General features: G+C 40.2%; 2 protein-coding genes across 2 annotated transcripts; one reads left to right on the top strand and one right to left on the bottom strand.

The window, feature by feature from the left end:
* Positions 1-307: 307 nt before the first annotated feature.
* LOC138354146 (membrane-spanning 4-domains subfamily A member 18-like) lies at positions 308-3232 on the bottom strand. Its single transcript, XM_069308034.1, has 3 exons — positions 3203-3232; positions 1748-1805; positions 308-804 (listed from the first exon to the last, which is right to left on the bottom strand). The coding sequence occupies exons 1-3, from the start codon at positions 3230-3232 to the stop codon at positions 308-310; spliced, it is 585 nt and encodes a 194-aa protein (XP_069164135.1).
* Positions 3233-3592: 360 nt separating this feature from the next.
* LOC123774253 (GRIP and coiled-coil domain-containing protein-like) lies at positions 3593-5116 on the top strand. The gene is made up of 2 exons (XM_069308033.1): positions 3593-3616; positions 3929-5116. The coding sequence occupies exons 1-2, from the start codon at positions 3593-3595 to the stop codon at positions 5114-5116; spliced, it is 1212 nt and encodes a 403-aa protein (XP_069164134.1).
* Positions 5117-14421: the final 9305 nt, after the last annotated feature.

Here is a 14421-nt window from a genome sequence, read left to right as displayed (position 1 = left end):
ATGTGGGTAGAGATGATCCATAGGTCTAATAAGAACACAGTTAACAAATTGCATTATATATGTATATTCTTACTGACATATTTTATATAAATTTGCATAAAAATTACTTATAAATTTCAAATATATTGTGAAAAGAATGAGGTAGTATTAAACTAATTTGTACAAACGCAATTAAGCAGTTTATATAACAAATTACTGATTGCGGATTTATTATTCATTGTCTTTATCAGTAAATAAATAAATATGAAGGAACAAGAGATGATTTTATTAGTAAAATTTAACAAGGGAAAAAATTGTGTTTATAGAGCTATTTCTTTAATATTTTTCTTTGGAGCTTGTCCGAGTAATTCACTGATATAACTGATTGAATAAGCTGACTGACTGTCTCAGTGGGGATTGGCACTGTTGCAGTGTTGATTGGCACTGTTGCAGTGTTGATTGGCACCTTGGCAGTGTTGATTGGCACTGTTGCAGCGTTGATTGGAACTGTTGCAGTGTTCATTGGCACTGTTGCTGTGTTGATTGGCACTGTTGCAGTGTTGATTGGCACTGTTGCAGTGTTGATTGGCACTGTTGCAGTGTTGATTGGCACTTTGGCAGTGTGGATTGACACTGTTGCAGTGTTGATTGGCACTGTGGCAGTGTTCATTGGCACTGTTGCAGTGTTGGTTGGCACTGTTGCAGTGTTGATTGCCTTTGTGGCTGTGTTGATTGGCACTGTTGCAGTGTTGATTGGCACTGTGGCTGTGTTGATTGGCTCTGTGGCAGTGTTGATTGGTTCTGTGTCTTTACACTCAAAGGTGGCTGTGTGTCACGATTTATCAATAATTTATGCAATTACTTACGAAACCTCTGCATCTTTCTTCAATCACCGAGGCTTTATTTACAATCATTAAACAGTTTAGGACCTCCAAAGCACTACGAGGTTCATTATAAAAATAATAATCTTGGGTTTGGTGTTCAGAAGCTTGTAAATTATTTAATAAATGTAAATGAAGCCTCCATGAATAAGGAAAGATTTACATTTTACGAACGTGGATACGTAAATTATTGCATCACTTCCCCTATTTATAAAACACCTGAAACATTAAAGTAAAACACATGTATAATTATTTTGATTTGTGTGAAGTTCTACACATGTGGCGTTACACATCTGTTGATTGACGGTTGAGAGGCGGGACCAAAGAGCCAGAGCTCTACCCCCGCAAGCACAATTAGGTGGGTACATCTCTTCAGAGGTCCAGTATAGTTTAAATAGCTCAGTTGTTTATTCCACGAACCCGGGTTCGATTTCCGGCCGAGACAGAAACATATGGGCAGAGTTTCTTTCATCTGATGCCTCTGTTTACCTAGAAGTAAATAGTGTGTGAATCTGGGGGTTAGTCAGCTGTTGAGGGGGCTGCAGTAAACATAACACACACACACACACACACACACACACACACACACACACACACACACACACACACACACACACACACATACACACACACAGTTCTCTTATTAGCTATTCAAAGCACAGTCAAGCTTTGAACAGCCAATGAGAGAACAACATAAAACTAACAGCGTTTCCTATTGGTCAGGACTCGTGAAGAATCCCAGGCACTCTTCCACAGGAGTGCCAAATGCCTGCAAGGATCCGAACACCAACTCGAAACCGAACATATGAAAAGAAACCGAACACCCACAGGAAACCGGGACACCCAATTTCCCAGATGGGACTACATCCCATGTCCATGGTAGTTACCTAGGCCCTTGGGGCTGTTCGCTATTTTATCCCTTTTGTTAGGAATTCGTGTTGAAACCTGTTTGACCAAGCAAAGTAAAATTTTAGGTTAATAAAAGTCAATTTTCTATCAATTAAAGGCGTTAGCAATTAGAAAATAGTAGTCTCCAGGAATACATATATATATATATATATATATTTCAGGTATGTAAACCTGGAAACAACTGATTTTTGTCCCAAACAAGATACTTCAAATTGCCAAAAATATATCATTGTATTTTATATGGGTCTTTAAGTCCCCTCATTATAATCACTATTAAACTGTATTGTTACGTAGAGTCGTTAAAGCCAACTTAACCATCAACCCGTCTAATTAGACATTTTCTCTCCCGATTTGCAACTCCTTTAAAAATACAACTGGTTTGCCTGACTATAAACTAATCAATCCACCCCGTCTATCAATCGCAACTAATCAATCCACCCCATCTATCAACATTGATGCCAGGAAAACGTCTGTTTATCGGTGTTATAATTTTCACACAAAGAACCTCTCATTTTTAACGTATTGGTCGATTCGGTTAAAAAGGGACGTATTATGTAAGGGAACCCAAAGCTTTGTAGACCCACTGTAATCGTACCCACACCTGAGAGCCCAAACACTTACCCACACCACATCAGAGCCCAGTAGTGTGTGTAACCTAGTCAATCAAGGACTGAAAGGCGGAACCCCAGAGCTACAGCTAACTCCACACAAGCACAACTAGACGAGGACTCAAACGGTCTTAAGAAATGATAAAGACATTCGGTTTCCGGAACGACTAAAGTTCATCATGATTATCTTCCGTCGAGGAAATTCGGATGACTTCGCCCAAAAGGATATGACCTTAACCTGTGTTTATCTTGTCGATCTGACAGTGGAGTTGACCTTTGAGACCGTTGTTCCAGCCTCGTACCGCTATTGTTACGCCAGGATTGGCTGGCAGCCTCCGGTGACATAATTCTTAGTTCTCCCGGCTGCCCGAACACGTCTGAGGAATATGAAACAGCCGAAAGGAGATTCAGAAACACGTGGAAATTGTTGACTAGACCACACACTAGAAGGTGAAGGAACCACGACGTTTCGGTCCGTCCTGGACCATTTTTAAGTCGATTGTGAATGGTCTTGACAATCGACTTGAGAATGGTCCAGGACGGACCGAAACGTCGTCTTTCCTTCAACTTCTAGTGTGTGGTCTGGTCAACATACTTCAGCCACGTTATTGTGACTCCTAACCTACATGTCGAAATTGGTTAGTATACCTGAAATATGCCAGAACATAGCCACTAAATATTTCTACTACTTTAACATTTCAAAAACGTTTTAGTAAACTGATGATAACGTTTTTAAAACGTTATTAACGCTGTTATGAACTGAACATTTGCCCTAGCAGAAAAACGAGATATTTGACATTAATGTCGATATTTTCTTTGACTTACGTGGTGCAAAGCAACACCTTCTTCTTTCATAGTGAAAGAAATATCGTTCTTTCTCTAATACAAAATGAATGAACATTGAGAGGCCAAAGGCAGCTTGCAAAAGTTCATACAAGTTTAGTGAGGACAAAGATATTATACTTATTATATGAAATATTTGGGAAATTGGAGCAAATAGGTAATATTATATTTGATTATTCGTAAAATTGGGTCGTAGAATATTGCAAGTATCGAATATCCGGTTAATACAACGGACCAGTAACAAGTGGTCACTGTATACAACATACAGGTAACAACATGGTGACTTTATACAACATACAGGTAACAACATGGTGACTTTATACAACATACAGGTAACAACATGGTCACTTTATACAACATACAGGTAACAACATGGTCACTTTATACAACATACAGGTAACAACATGGTCACTTTATACAACATACAGGTAACAACATGGTCACTTTATACAACATACAGGTAACAACATGGTCACTTTATACAACATACAGGTAACAACATGGTCACTTTATACAACATACAGGTAACAACATGGTCACTTTATACAACATACAGGTAACAACATGGTCACTTTATACAACATACAGGTAAAAACATGGTCACTTTATACAACATACAGGTAACAACATGGTCACTTTATACAACATACAGGTAACAACATGGTCACTTTATACAACATACAGGTAAAATAGTGAAACATACACAAGGAATATGAGACAATAGACAGTTCAAGCAATGAGAAATATGAGACTATAGACAGCTTAAACAATGAGAAATATGAGACTATAGACAGTTCAAACAATGAGAAATATGAGACTATAGACAGCTTAAACAATGAGAAATATGAGACTATAGACAGTTCAAACAATGAGAAATATGAGACTATAGACAGCTTAAACAATGAGAAATATGAGACTATAGACAGTTCAAACAATGAGAAATATGAGACTATAGACAGTTCAAACAATGAGAAATATGAGACTATAGACAGCTTAAACAATGAGAAGTATGAGACTATAGACAGTTCAAACAATGAGAAATATGAGACTATAGACAGTTCAAACAATGAGAAATATGAGACTATAGACAGTTCAAACAATGAGAAATATGAGACTATAGACAGTTCAAACAATGAGAAATATGAGACTATAGACAGCTTAAACAATGAGAAATATGAGACTATAGACAGTTCAAACAATGAGAAATATGAGACTATAGACAGTTCAAACAATGAGAAATATGAGACTATAGACAGCTTAAACAATGAGAAATATGAGACTATAGACAGTTCAAACAATGAGAAATATGAGACTATAGACAGCTTAAACAATGAGAAATATGAGACTATAGACAGTTCAAACAATGAGAAATGTGAGACTATAGACAGTTCAAACAATGAGAAATATGAGACTATAGACAGTTCAAACAATGAGAAATATGAGACTATAGACAGTTCAAACAATGAGAAATATGAGACTATAGACAGCTTAAACAATGAGAAATATGAGACTATAGACAGTTCAAACAATGAGAAATGTGAGACTATAGACAGTTCAAACAATGAGAAATATGAGACTATAGACAGTTCAAACAATGAGAAATATGAGACTATAGACAGTTCAAACAATGAGAAATATGAGACTATAGACAGCTTAAACAATGAGAAATATGAGACTATAGACAGTTCAAACAATGAGAAATATGAGACTATAGACAGTTCAAACAATGAGAAATATGAGACTATAGACAGTTCAAACAATGAGAAATATGAGACTATAGACAGCTTAAACAATGAGAAATATGAGACTATAGACAGGTCAAACAATGAGAAATATGAGACTATAGACAGTTCAAACAATGAGAAATATGAGACGATAGACAGTTCAAACAATTAGAAATATGAGACTATAGACAGTTCAAACAATGAGAAATATGAGGAATGTTCAGTTAGATCCCAGAAGAAAAGGGAAGCTCCAGCCACACTAAGTACCTACCAGTCTTGTAAGTCCTCACGTAAGACTACAAGGACTGGATTAAAAAATCACAAAAACCTAATATATCTTTTAGAAAATAATGTGACTGTACGATGGGATCGAACCCACGTCCGTGGACACTGTAATGCGTGTTCGTAGAGAGTGCATGGACGAGGGTTCCAATTCTATTATTGAACATCAATATTTACTCAGGATATGGCTAAGGGGCCTGCCGGCCGAGCGGACAGCACACTGGACTTGTGATCCTGTGGTCCCGGGTTTGATCCCAGGCGCCGGCGAGAAACAACGGGTAGAGTTTCTTTCACCCTATGCCCCTGTTACCTAGCAGTAAATAGGTACCTGGGAGTTAGTCAGCTGTCACGGGCCGCTTCCTGGGGGTGGAGGCCTGGTCGAGGACCGGGCCGCGGAGACACTAAAAAGCCCAGAAATCATCTCAAGATAACCTCAAGATAACCTCAAGATAAAGGGAAGGTAGTGAAATGTGGGTTTCCGTGTCCGCAGAGTTTATCGTCATTTAGTCTAGTTTATTTTAAACATAAACTATGGTAATCGGAATATTTGTAGAAGATATATGATAGATAGAATATAGGAACGTGCAGCAGGCTTATAGGCGCTTATGAGGCAGATACTATTTATATCTAAATAGTAAATATATCTATATCCAAACATATTCATATATATGTCTAACCTATGCTTGAAACTTTTACGATATTTGTAAATTTAAATATGTAAATGAATCCTTATAATTGCATATTTCAGTATCTTCACACATCTAACAGATCCAGTAACATTATCACTGGTCACCAGTTATCGTCACAGGTCGACACCTAAATATTGACTTAATTTTGCGTTTCTATTAAGTTTGACGAAGCCGCTTCATAATTTTCTCCCTTACTCGTGTGAGAACTGACGCGAAAGTTGAATGTTGTGAGCAGGAGAGGCATGGTTGAAATCTTTCACTCTGGACTGGGTAATGGGTTGAGTGGAAGAGATAGGTTGAGATCCTTCACTCTGGATAGGGTAAAGAGGATTGGGAGGAATCCTGAGGCTGGAAAAAGAGGTTGAAAGAGTGAATATTGTCAGGGGATCCTACTTTCTGGATAGGAGGATAGTGGAGGGTGTAAGGGGGTAATATTTCAGTCATCCTTCGCTGAATCTGCGGCCAAATCCCAATCTGTTCCGACGTCTGGTTGATGGACGAGCTGCCACAGCCACAAGTCTCAAGCGTCAGGGGTTTTGGAAAGGTCGGGAGATGGGAGCCATTCAATATGATACGACTAAGTTTATCGCCTCATTGTGGGGTTGTGGAGGTGTTTTCTGTACAGCTGTAAGTCTCTACGGCGCCTCTTTGTCTTTCAGTCTGTGCATCTCTCCTACTTCTCTTTGTCTTTTGGTCTGTGTATCTCTCCTACTTCTCTTTGTCTCTTGGTCTGTATATCTCTCCTATTTCTCTTTGTGCCTTCATCTGTGCATCTCTCTTCTTCTGTCCCTATGCAGTCGTAATGCCTTAGTTTTTTCCAGATAATTATTTTGCTGTCTAATGTCTCTGTGTCACTGTGTCTCTACTTCTGTTTCTTAATCAGTCACTGACTGTATCTCTCTGCTTCTTTCTCTGTCTCTCTCTCTCTCTCTCTCTCTCTGTCTCTCTCTCTCTCTCTCTCTCTCTCTGTCTCTCTCTCTCTCTCTCTCTCTCTCTCTCTCTCTCTCTCTCTCTCTCTCTCTCTCTCTCTCTCTCTCTCTCTCTCTCTCTCTCTCTCTCTCTCTCTGGTTTCGTCTTTCCAAAAGTCACTAATTAACTGAATATGTCTGTTTTCTCCGAAGCTTTCAAAACTAAATTTAAATTGTACAATGAACTGCATTGCAGATAATAATTTGTGCAGGATGAGATCAGTTATTAATGACATCAGATCTGCCACTGTTCATGGATTAAATAACACTGCTGTCCACGGCGAGACATTGTGAGCACAGCTAGAATGCAGGAGAATATTCGACAATGAAGGTGACTACTTGACAATGCCGGAGAGTGTTCGACAGTCGAGGACATTTTTTCGACAGAGAATGACACTACTCGGCATTTTAGAAGATTGCAACACAGTAAATGAAATTACTCAAAAAATATCCACATTACTCGACAGTTATGGATATTACTCGACAATGAATCAGATTAATCGACAGTTAACAAGTTTATTCAACAAAGATGTAAACTCCGGTCTTACAAAGATGTAAGGGAGCCGGTCGGCCGAGCGGACAGCACGCTGGACTTGCGATCCTGTGGTCCTTTGTTTGATCCCAGGCGCCGATGAGAAACAATGGGCAGAGTTTCTTTCACCCTGTGCCCCTGTTACCTAGCAGTAAATAGGTACCTGGGTGTTAGTCAGCTGTCACGGGCTGCTTCCTGGGGGTGGAGGCCTGGTCGAGGACCGGGCCGCGGGGGCACTAAAAATCCCCGAAATCATCTCAAGATAACCTCAAGATAACCTCCTACCCGTAAACGCAAGTGAACAAATTTCCCGATTAAAACTTACGACCATTCATCTGCTTTTCTTTTCAAGAGCTTTTTGAACACAATGAAACAATAGAGGTTTGCAAGGCCTGTGTTATTCATTTTATATTCAAATCTAAAATTTGGTTAGCACTACGAGACGAACTTTCCAACATTCTGAAGTCTACCATACAAGGCTACGATGGTTGTTCCGTCCAGATAATACTATGAGAGCATTAACAAGCTAATCGCCGCATAGTTTTCCCAGTATGAACGGAAGATGAATTTTACGATATCAAAACAAACCATCAATATGGCTATCTCAAGCAATTTTTCCCACTCCACGACAGTTTTCCACGACGACACGTCAGGATCAGAATTTTGGACCCTTGCATGTGCAGATATCTTGCCATTTTTAGTGCATAAATCATTCTTGTTAGCCTTACTGACACGCTGTGCAACTTTCACCACATAAACTTTGATGAGCTCGATGGGTAAGGCAACTCCGGATGAGAAACTCATCCCACACGTCTGAAAATATTGGAAGACACGACGTTTCGAACCGTCCTGGACCCTTGTCAGGTCATGTAGAGAAGAATGGTGGGGAAAGACAATATATATAAGGTACGGATGAGAGGTGTAAGAGAGGACGATTGAAGGTAATAGCAGTAAGGAATTACGAAGTCTCTCTCTCTCTCTCTCTCTCTCTCTCTCTCTCTCTCTCTCTCTCTCTCTCTCTCTCTCTCTCTCTCTCTCTCTCTCTCTCTCTCTCCACTCCTGCTTTCATCGCTTCCTTCTCGACCCAAGAATTTTTCCTCTCACTAATTAGAGCAAAGTAAAAGGTTAGCACCATTTCACTAAGCCTTTTTTTCCCTCCCTGAGTTGCTCGCCGGATAGCATTAGTCCCACATGAATGGCCATTATCTTATCTATAATTTATAATCTCCTTCAGTTGTTTGTTTTATTGCATTTCTTTGTTTACATGTGGGTCGACACGTGGCTTGGCCTTTGGTGGTGTTGATGTATGTGGTTGTGGTGTTTATCTGGGTGTTTAATGGGTTTTTCGTGCATAAACACTAGTTTGTGTTTGTGAGAATGTGTGTGTGTGTGTGTGTGTGTGTGTGTGTGTGTGTGTGTGTGTGTGTGTGTGTGTGTGTGTGTGTGTGTGTGTCCATGCGTACATGAGCACTTAGCAAGGTGTGTGTGTGTGTGTCCATGCGTACATGAGCACTTAGCAAGGTGTGTGTGTGTGTGTCCATGCGTACATGAGCACTTAGCAAGGTGTGTGTGTGTGTGTCCATGCGTACATGAGCACTTAGCAAGGTGTGTGTGTGTGTATGTATGTGTACGTGTGTGTGTGTGTGTGTCCATGCGTACATGAGCACTTAGCAGGTGTGTGTGTGTATGTATGTATGTGCACGTGTGTATTCAGATGTGTATGTGTGTATGTAATTCAGGGTATATTAGAGAGAGCACCACAGCAATCCGAACACAAGACTCATTCGAACAGCTGCAGCTTGAATGACCACACTCTGAGGCTGAGAAAAAATATGCAAATCCGCCATCACAACATACGTTTCGTAAGTCTTTTTTTTTTTTTTTTATTAACACATTAGGTACATCTGCATTAGTGCAGCTACCCTAGACTATATGAAGTGGAGTACAGTGTGTCAAAAAAAAGCTAACTAGGTGATGCTATAAAATCCCCATCACACAGGATGGTTAGTCATACAGAGACATGTGATAGGCGGTCTGCACTGGCAGACTCTGGATGCATTTTGAGGATATCAACAACACAAGATTGAATAAGGTAGCAGTGGTAATACAAGTCCCCATCTCGCAGGATGGTTAGTCATACAGGGCCATGTGTTTAATAGCCTGCACTGGCAAATTTTGGGTATACTGTGAGGATATCTTCAAGAATACGAGAGTGAATAAAGTAATTGCAAAGCTCCAGGTACCTCATGCCAACTGGTCTGAAAGGTCTAATAACTGGGCATTCAGTGATGTAGTGCGGGAGATCATGCCGTAGTTCCTGCTCACAGAGTTTGCAACTGGAGTGCTCAGGATTGGGAGACCCGTCACCTGCAGCCACCTGCCACAGGTAACGGTAACCCAACCTGATCCTTGCAACCACTGTGTCGCACAGTCTAGTGGACGTTTTGTGCTGTCCATAGATGTAGGTTTCAGATCTGAACAAATCATAGCTTTTTATACTAGTACTTTCAGGTCGTTGGGAGTCAGTAAGTTCTTTCCTATCAGATCTGAATGTTTGGACCAATACAGTTTTGACAGCAGAGATGGGGATACCTAGATCTAATTCAACTTCAAACTTGTTACACGCTAATTTGGCTGCAATGTCTGTCTCATTATGATGGGTTATATTTATGTGTGAAGGTATCCATACAAAGGAGATTCGAGACCCTTTACTCTGTGCATCAATTAAGTCATTTATAATTGGGAGTATGAGGTTCTTGCTGTCGATCTTCCAAGAGAAGTTTTCGATTGCTTGAAGAGCAGACTTTGAATCGCAGAATATTATTCCTCCTCCAATATTTTTTAATGTGCTGGTTGCTAAATGTAATGCTGCTAGTTCTGCTTGTGTGGAGGTCAGCCAGTTGTTTAACCTGACACTGACAGACTTTGTGCAGATATTATTTCTATAAAACCTACATGCCGCTGCAGTCCGTCCAGTAGAAGACTGGACTGAGCCGTCGGTGTAGACACAGTGCTCGTGAGATCTTAGACTCTCGATGGAGGAGGCAATTGTTTCAAGAGTGACAGCTTTGAGTAGAGCAAGATTCTCATTATCTTTCTTGGTGACAAGTGTGTATGATACTTGAATGGTGGGGTACAGATAAAGAGGAATATCAGAGACAGGTAGATTGCACTTAAAAGGAATGTTAAGTTTAATGAGATTGTAAGCATTGTTTCTCAGCCAATTATCATAAAAGGAGTGAGTTGGTATGTCGGCACCAGTCAAAAGGGTGTTAACAGCACTAAATAATTTGTCTCTGAGCAATGCAGGAGATGTAGGATCTCTCATGACTTTAAGACAGAAGGTAGTGTTAACTTGCATTATTCTCTCTAGTATGGTTGGAAACTTCAGTTCTTCCCTCATGTTGATGATTCTTGTGCATCTTGGGGCACCAAGAATTATCCTCATGGCGTAAGTCAATAACAAACAAATCCTGAAACTCTATGGACTTGGCAACCACCATTTCAATTCATCTGATTTAATGGGTGGCTAGTAATGGAAACAGACTCCCCTTAAAGAGGGGTAATGGGGCAGACCCTGAACTACTTACGACAACTCCCTAATACATGCACAAGCTACCCTTCAAACTTTAGTGAGGCTAGCCAAAGCATCTGGCCTACAATCTTCATCAAACAGGCATTCTATTTTATTGAAATAGATTCAATAGAATGTATTGTTATTAACTTTAATGAGTAAATGTCAAACACGAACGCCATTATCTAATATAGGGGGTAATTGTTCCATTGGGTACAGACCCACGGGACACTGCTAAAATTGGGTACAGACCCACGGGGCACTGTTAAAATTGGGTACAGACCCACGGGACACTGCTAAAATTGGGTACAGACCCACGGGACACTGCTAAAATTGGGTACAGACCCACGGGACACTGCTAAAATTGGGTACAGACCCACGGGGCACTGTTAAAATTGGGTACAAACCCACGGGGCACTGTTAAAATTGGGTACAGACCCACGGGGCACTACTAAAATTGGGTACAGACCCACGGGGCACTGTTAAAATTGGGTACAGACCCACGGGGCACTGCTAAAATTGGGTACAGACCCACGGGGCACTGCTAAAATTGGGTACAGACCCAAGGGGCACTGCTGTAATTGGGTGCAGACCCACGGGGCACTGCTGTAATTGGGTTGATTCTAAACACCCACTATATAATATTTTCCCAGTGGAAACTCCGGTTCTCAGATAAGAAATATTATTATCTCTTGTCTCGTTATTATTGATCTTTATTGGGCTCTTCTGAACACTTTATTTCCCCTTGGGAAAGTTATTTGTTCAGAATATTAAAGACTGTCCTCTTATTTTTACTGATGGTAAACACAAGCATATTTATGTGTCACTGTGTTTCTTTATTGATGAGGTCTTTGTCAGCATCATATTGTGTTGCTGTAGTGTGGGGTGGACTCATGTATTGTGTTGCTGAAGTGTGGGGTGGACTCATATATTGTGTTGCTGTAGTGTGGGGTGGACTCATATATTGTATTGTTGTAGTGTGGGGTGGACTCATATATTGTGTTGCTGTAGTGTGGGGTGGACTCATATATTGTGTTGCTGTAGTGTGGGGTGGACTCATATATTGTGTTGCTGTAGTGTGGGGTGGAGTGATATATTGTATTGTTGAAGTGTGGGGTGGACTCATATATTGTATTGCTGTAGTGTGGGGTGGACTCATATATTGTATTGCTGTAGTGTGGGGTGGACTCATATATTGTATTGCTGTAGTGTGGGGTGGACTCATATATTGTGTTGCTGTAGTGTGGGGTGGACTCATATATTGTATTGCTGTAGTGTGGGGTGGACTCATATATTGTATTGCTGTAGTGTGGGGTGGACTCATATATTGTATTGTTGTAGTGTGGGGTGGAGTCATATATTGTGTTGTTGTGTTGAGGGTGGACTCATCACCTTGTGTTAATGTGTCTTGGGTTCACTTTGTGTTGCATTTGAGTATTTTTGATCACGTTCCATTCCTTTGTTGCAATAGTTTCAAGTGCATCTTGTCTCGCAAGACAACAAGAAGTGTCTTCACGAGAAAGCTAAACATCCCTGGCAGGTTAACAAGACTAAGCTGATGAGAAAAGCTGCTAAAGCTGATTAGAACACACCTTGAGACTCATGACTGCAAATTGGTTAACTCCAGACGTCACCCATTTTAAAGTTTCGTTTTCTGGCGAGTTGTCACTATCAGATAACTATATATTTAATCGACTTGAGAATGGTCCAGGACGAACCGAAACGTCGTCGTCCCTTCACTTTCTAGTGTGTGGTTTGGTCAACATACTTCAGTCACGTTATTGTGACTCATCGCCTACAACTATATATTTAGTTTCATTTGGACTAGCCGATTGGGCAGGGGACTCAAGCCCTACGTCTTGCTTGGTCGAGGTTCAATCCCCAATGATCCAAGTACTTTATCCCAGTTCCTTGTTCTCATATTCCCTCCAGGTCTTATCCACATAAAATTGACAAAATGTTCGGTTATTCAGCAGTATTGCTTATGCAACCTCTCCATATGTTAAGTTCGTCAAAGCTGTTTAATTAAAAAACTATTTCCTCGAAGATTAGGTATTATTAAAGACAGAAATCACAATTGCGTGATGCATCAAATGAACAAATTTTGACCATGTCGTAGCTCTGTCGATTAAGGCAGCGTCTGGGATGCTCTCGGACGCAGGTTCGAATCCTTGTCACGGCCCTTGTGGGTTTGTTCAATTATTATTCATTTTGTTTTATAATTTTCCATATAGATACTCTAGGTTAGGTTAGGGTTTATGGTTCGATTGAAAGATAGGAAAAAATTATCAATTTTTGGCGAGAGTTCAAGCAAAATCAGTTGAGAGTCTATTGTAAGGCTTTTTTTCTTTCATTTATATGCAGGAGAAAGCAGACTGTGATTGACAGATGGATTACAGATGATTGACAGATGATTGACAGATGGAAGTAATGTATGAGAAGACGTTCCGTTTATGAATAACACTGAACGCTGATAACTCATAACTACACACACAGAGATCACACTAACGTGATGCATCAAATGAACAAATCCACAAGGGCCGTGACGAGGATTCGAACCTGCGTCCGGGAGCATCCCAGACACTGCCTTAATCGACTGAGCTACGACAGGGTTAAAAGGGTGTCGTAATACCATGTCGTAGCTCAGTCGATTAAGTGGGAGTGGGAGTGGGAGTGGGAGCCGGTCGGCCGAGCGGACAGCACGCGGGATTTGTGATCCTGTGGTCCTGGGTTCGATCCCAGGCGCCGGCGAGAAACAATGGGCAGAGTTTCTTTCACCCTATGCCCCTGTTACCTAGCAGTAAAATAGGTACCTGGGTGTTAGTCAGCTGTCACGGGCTGCTTCCTGGGGGTGGAGGCCTGGTCGAGGACCGGGCCGCGGGGACACTAAAAAAAAAGCCCCGAAATCATCTCAAGATAACCTCAAGATAACGGCCCTTGTGGATTTGTTCAACTCATAACTAAATACGATAGCACATCTCTTGAACAGTGTATCAGTATGTTCCTTGGTTCGTCACACACATTTCTTTAATAAATAACTTTCAAAATACCTAACCTAACCTACCCCAGTCCTATATATAAAATATTTTTACATTATAATTTTAAATTGTTATCTCAAAAAATACCATTTTTATCGCAATCGCATGAAAGATTAATCCCATCAGTCAATTTGTTAACGAATTATAAAACAGAAATTCATCAAAATCCTAATTAGTGTATTTTATACATTTGTTTTTGAAGAAGGAGAATGAATTTTTAATATAATTTATTCTTTGTCTTTACTTTCATTGAATAGAAATGTATTTCTTGAATTTATATTTATTTTCTTCAGTGGTAATATATTCCAGTGTTCAACCAGTCTATTAATATTTATGTAAGGCATCTAGTCAAAACTGCAATTATATTTAATTAAATTTTTTTGTGAATGATTTA

Source organism: Procambarus clarkii, chromosome 61, assembly GCF_040958095.1.
Source record: "Procambarus clarkii isolate CNS0578487 chromosome 61, FALCON_Pclarkii_2.0, whole genome shotgun sequence".
In the NCBI taxonomy this organism is placed as follows: Eukaryota; Metazoa; Arthropoda; class Malacostraca; order Decapoda; family Cambaridae; genus Procambarus; species Procambarus clarkii.
Note: the sequence above shows the minus strand (reverse complement) of the source record. Positions and strands in the feature narration are given on the sequence as shown.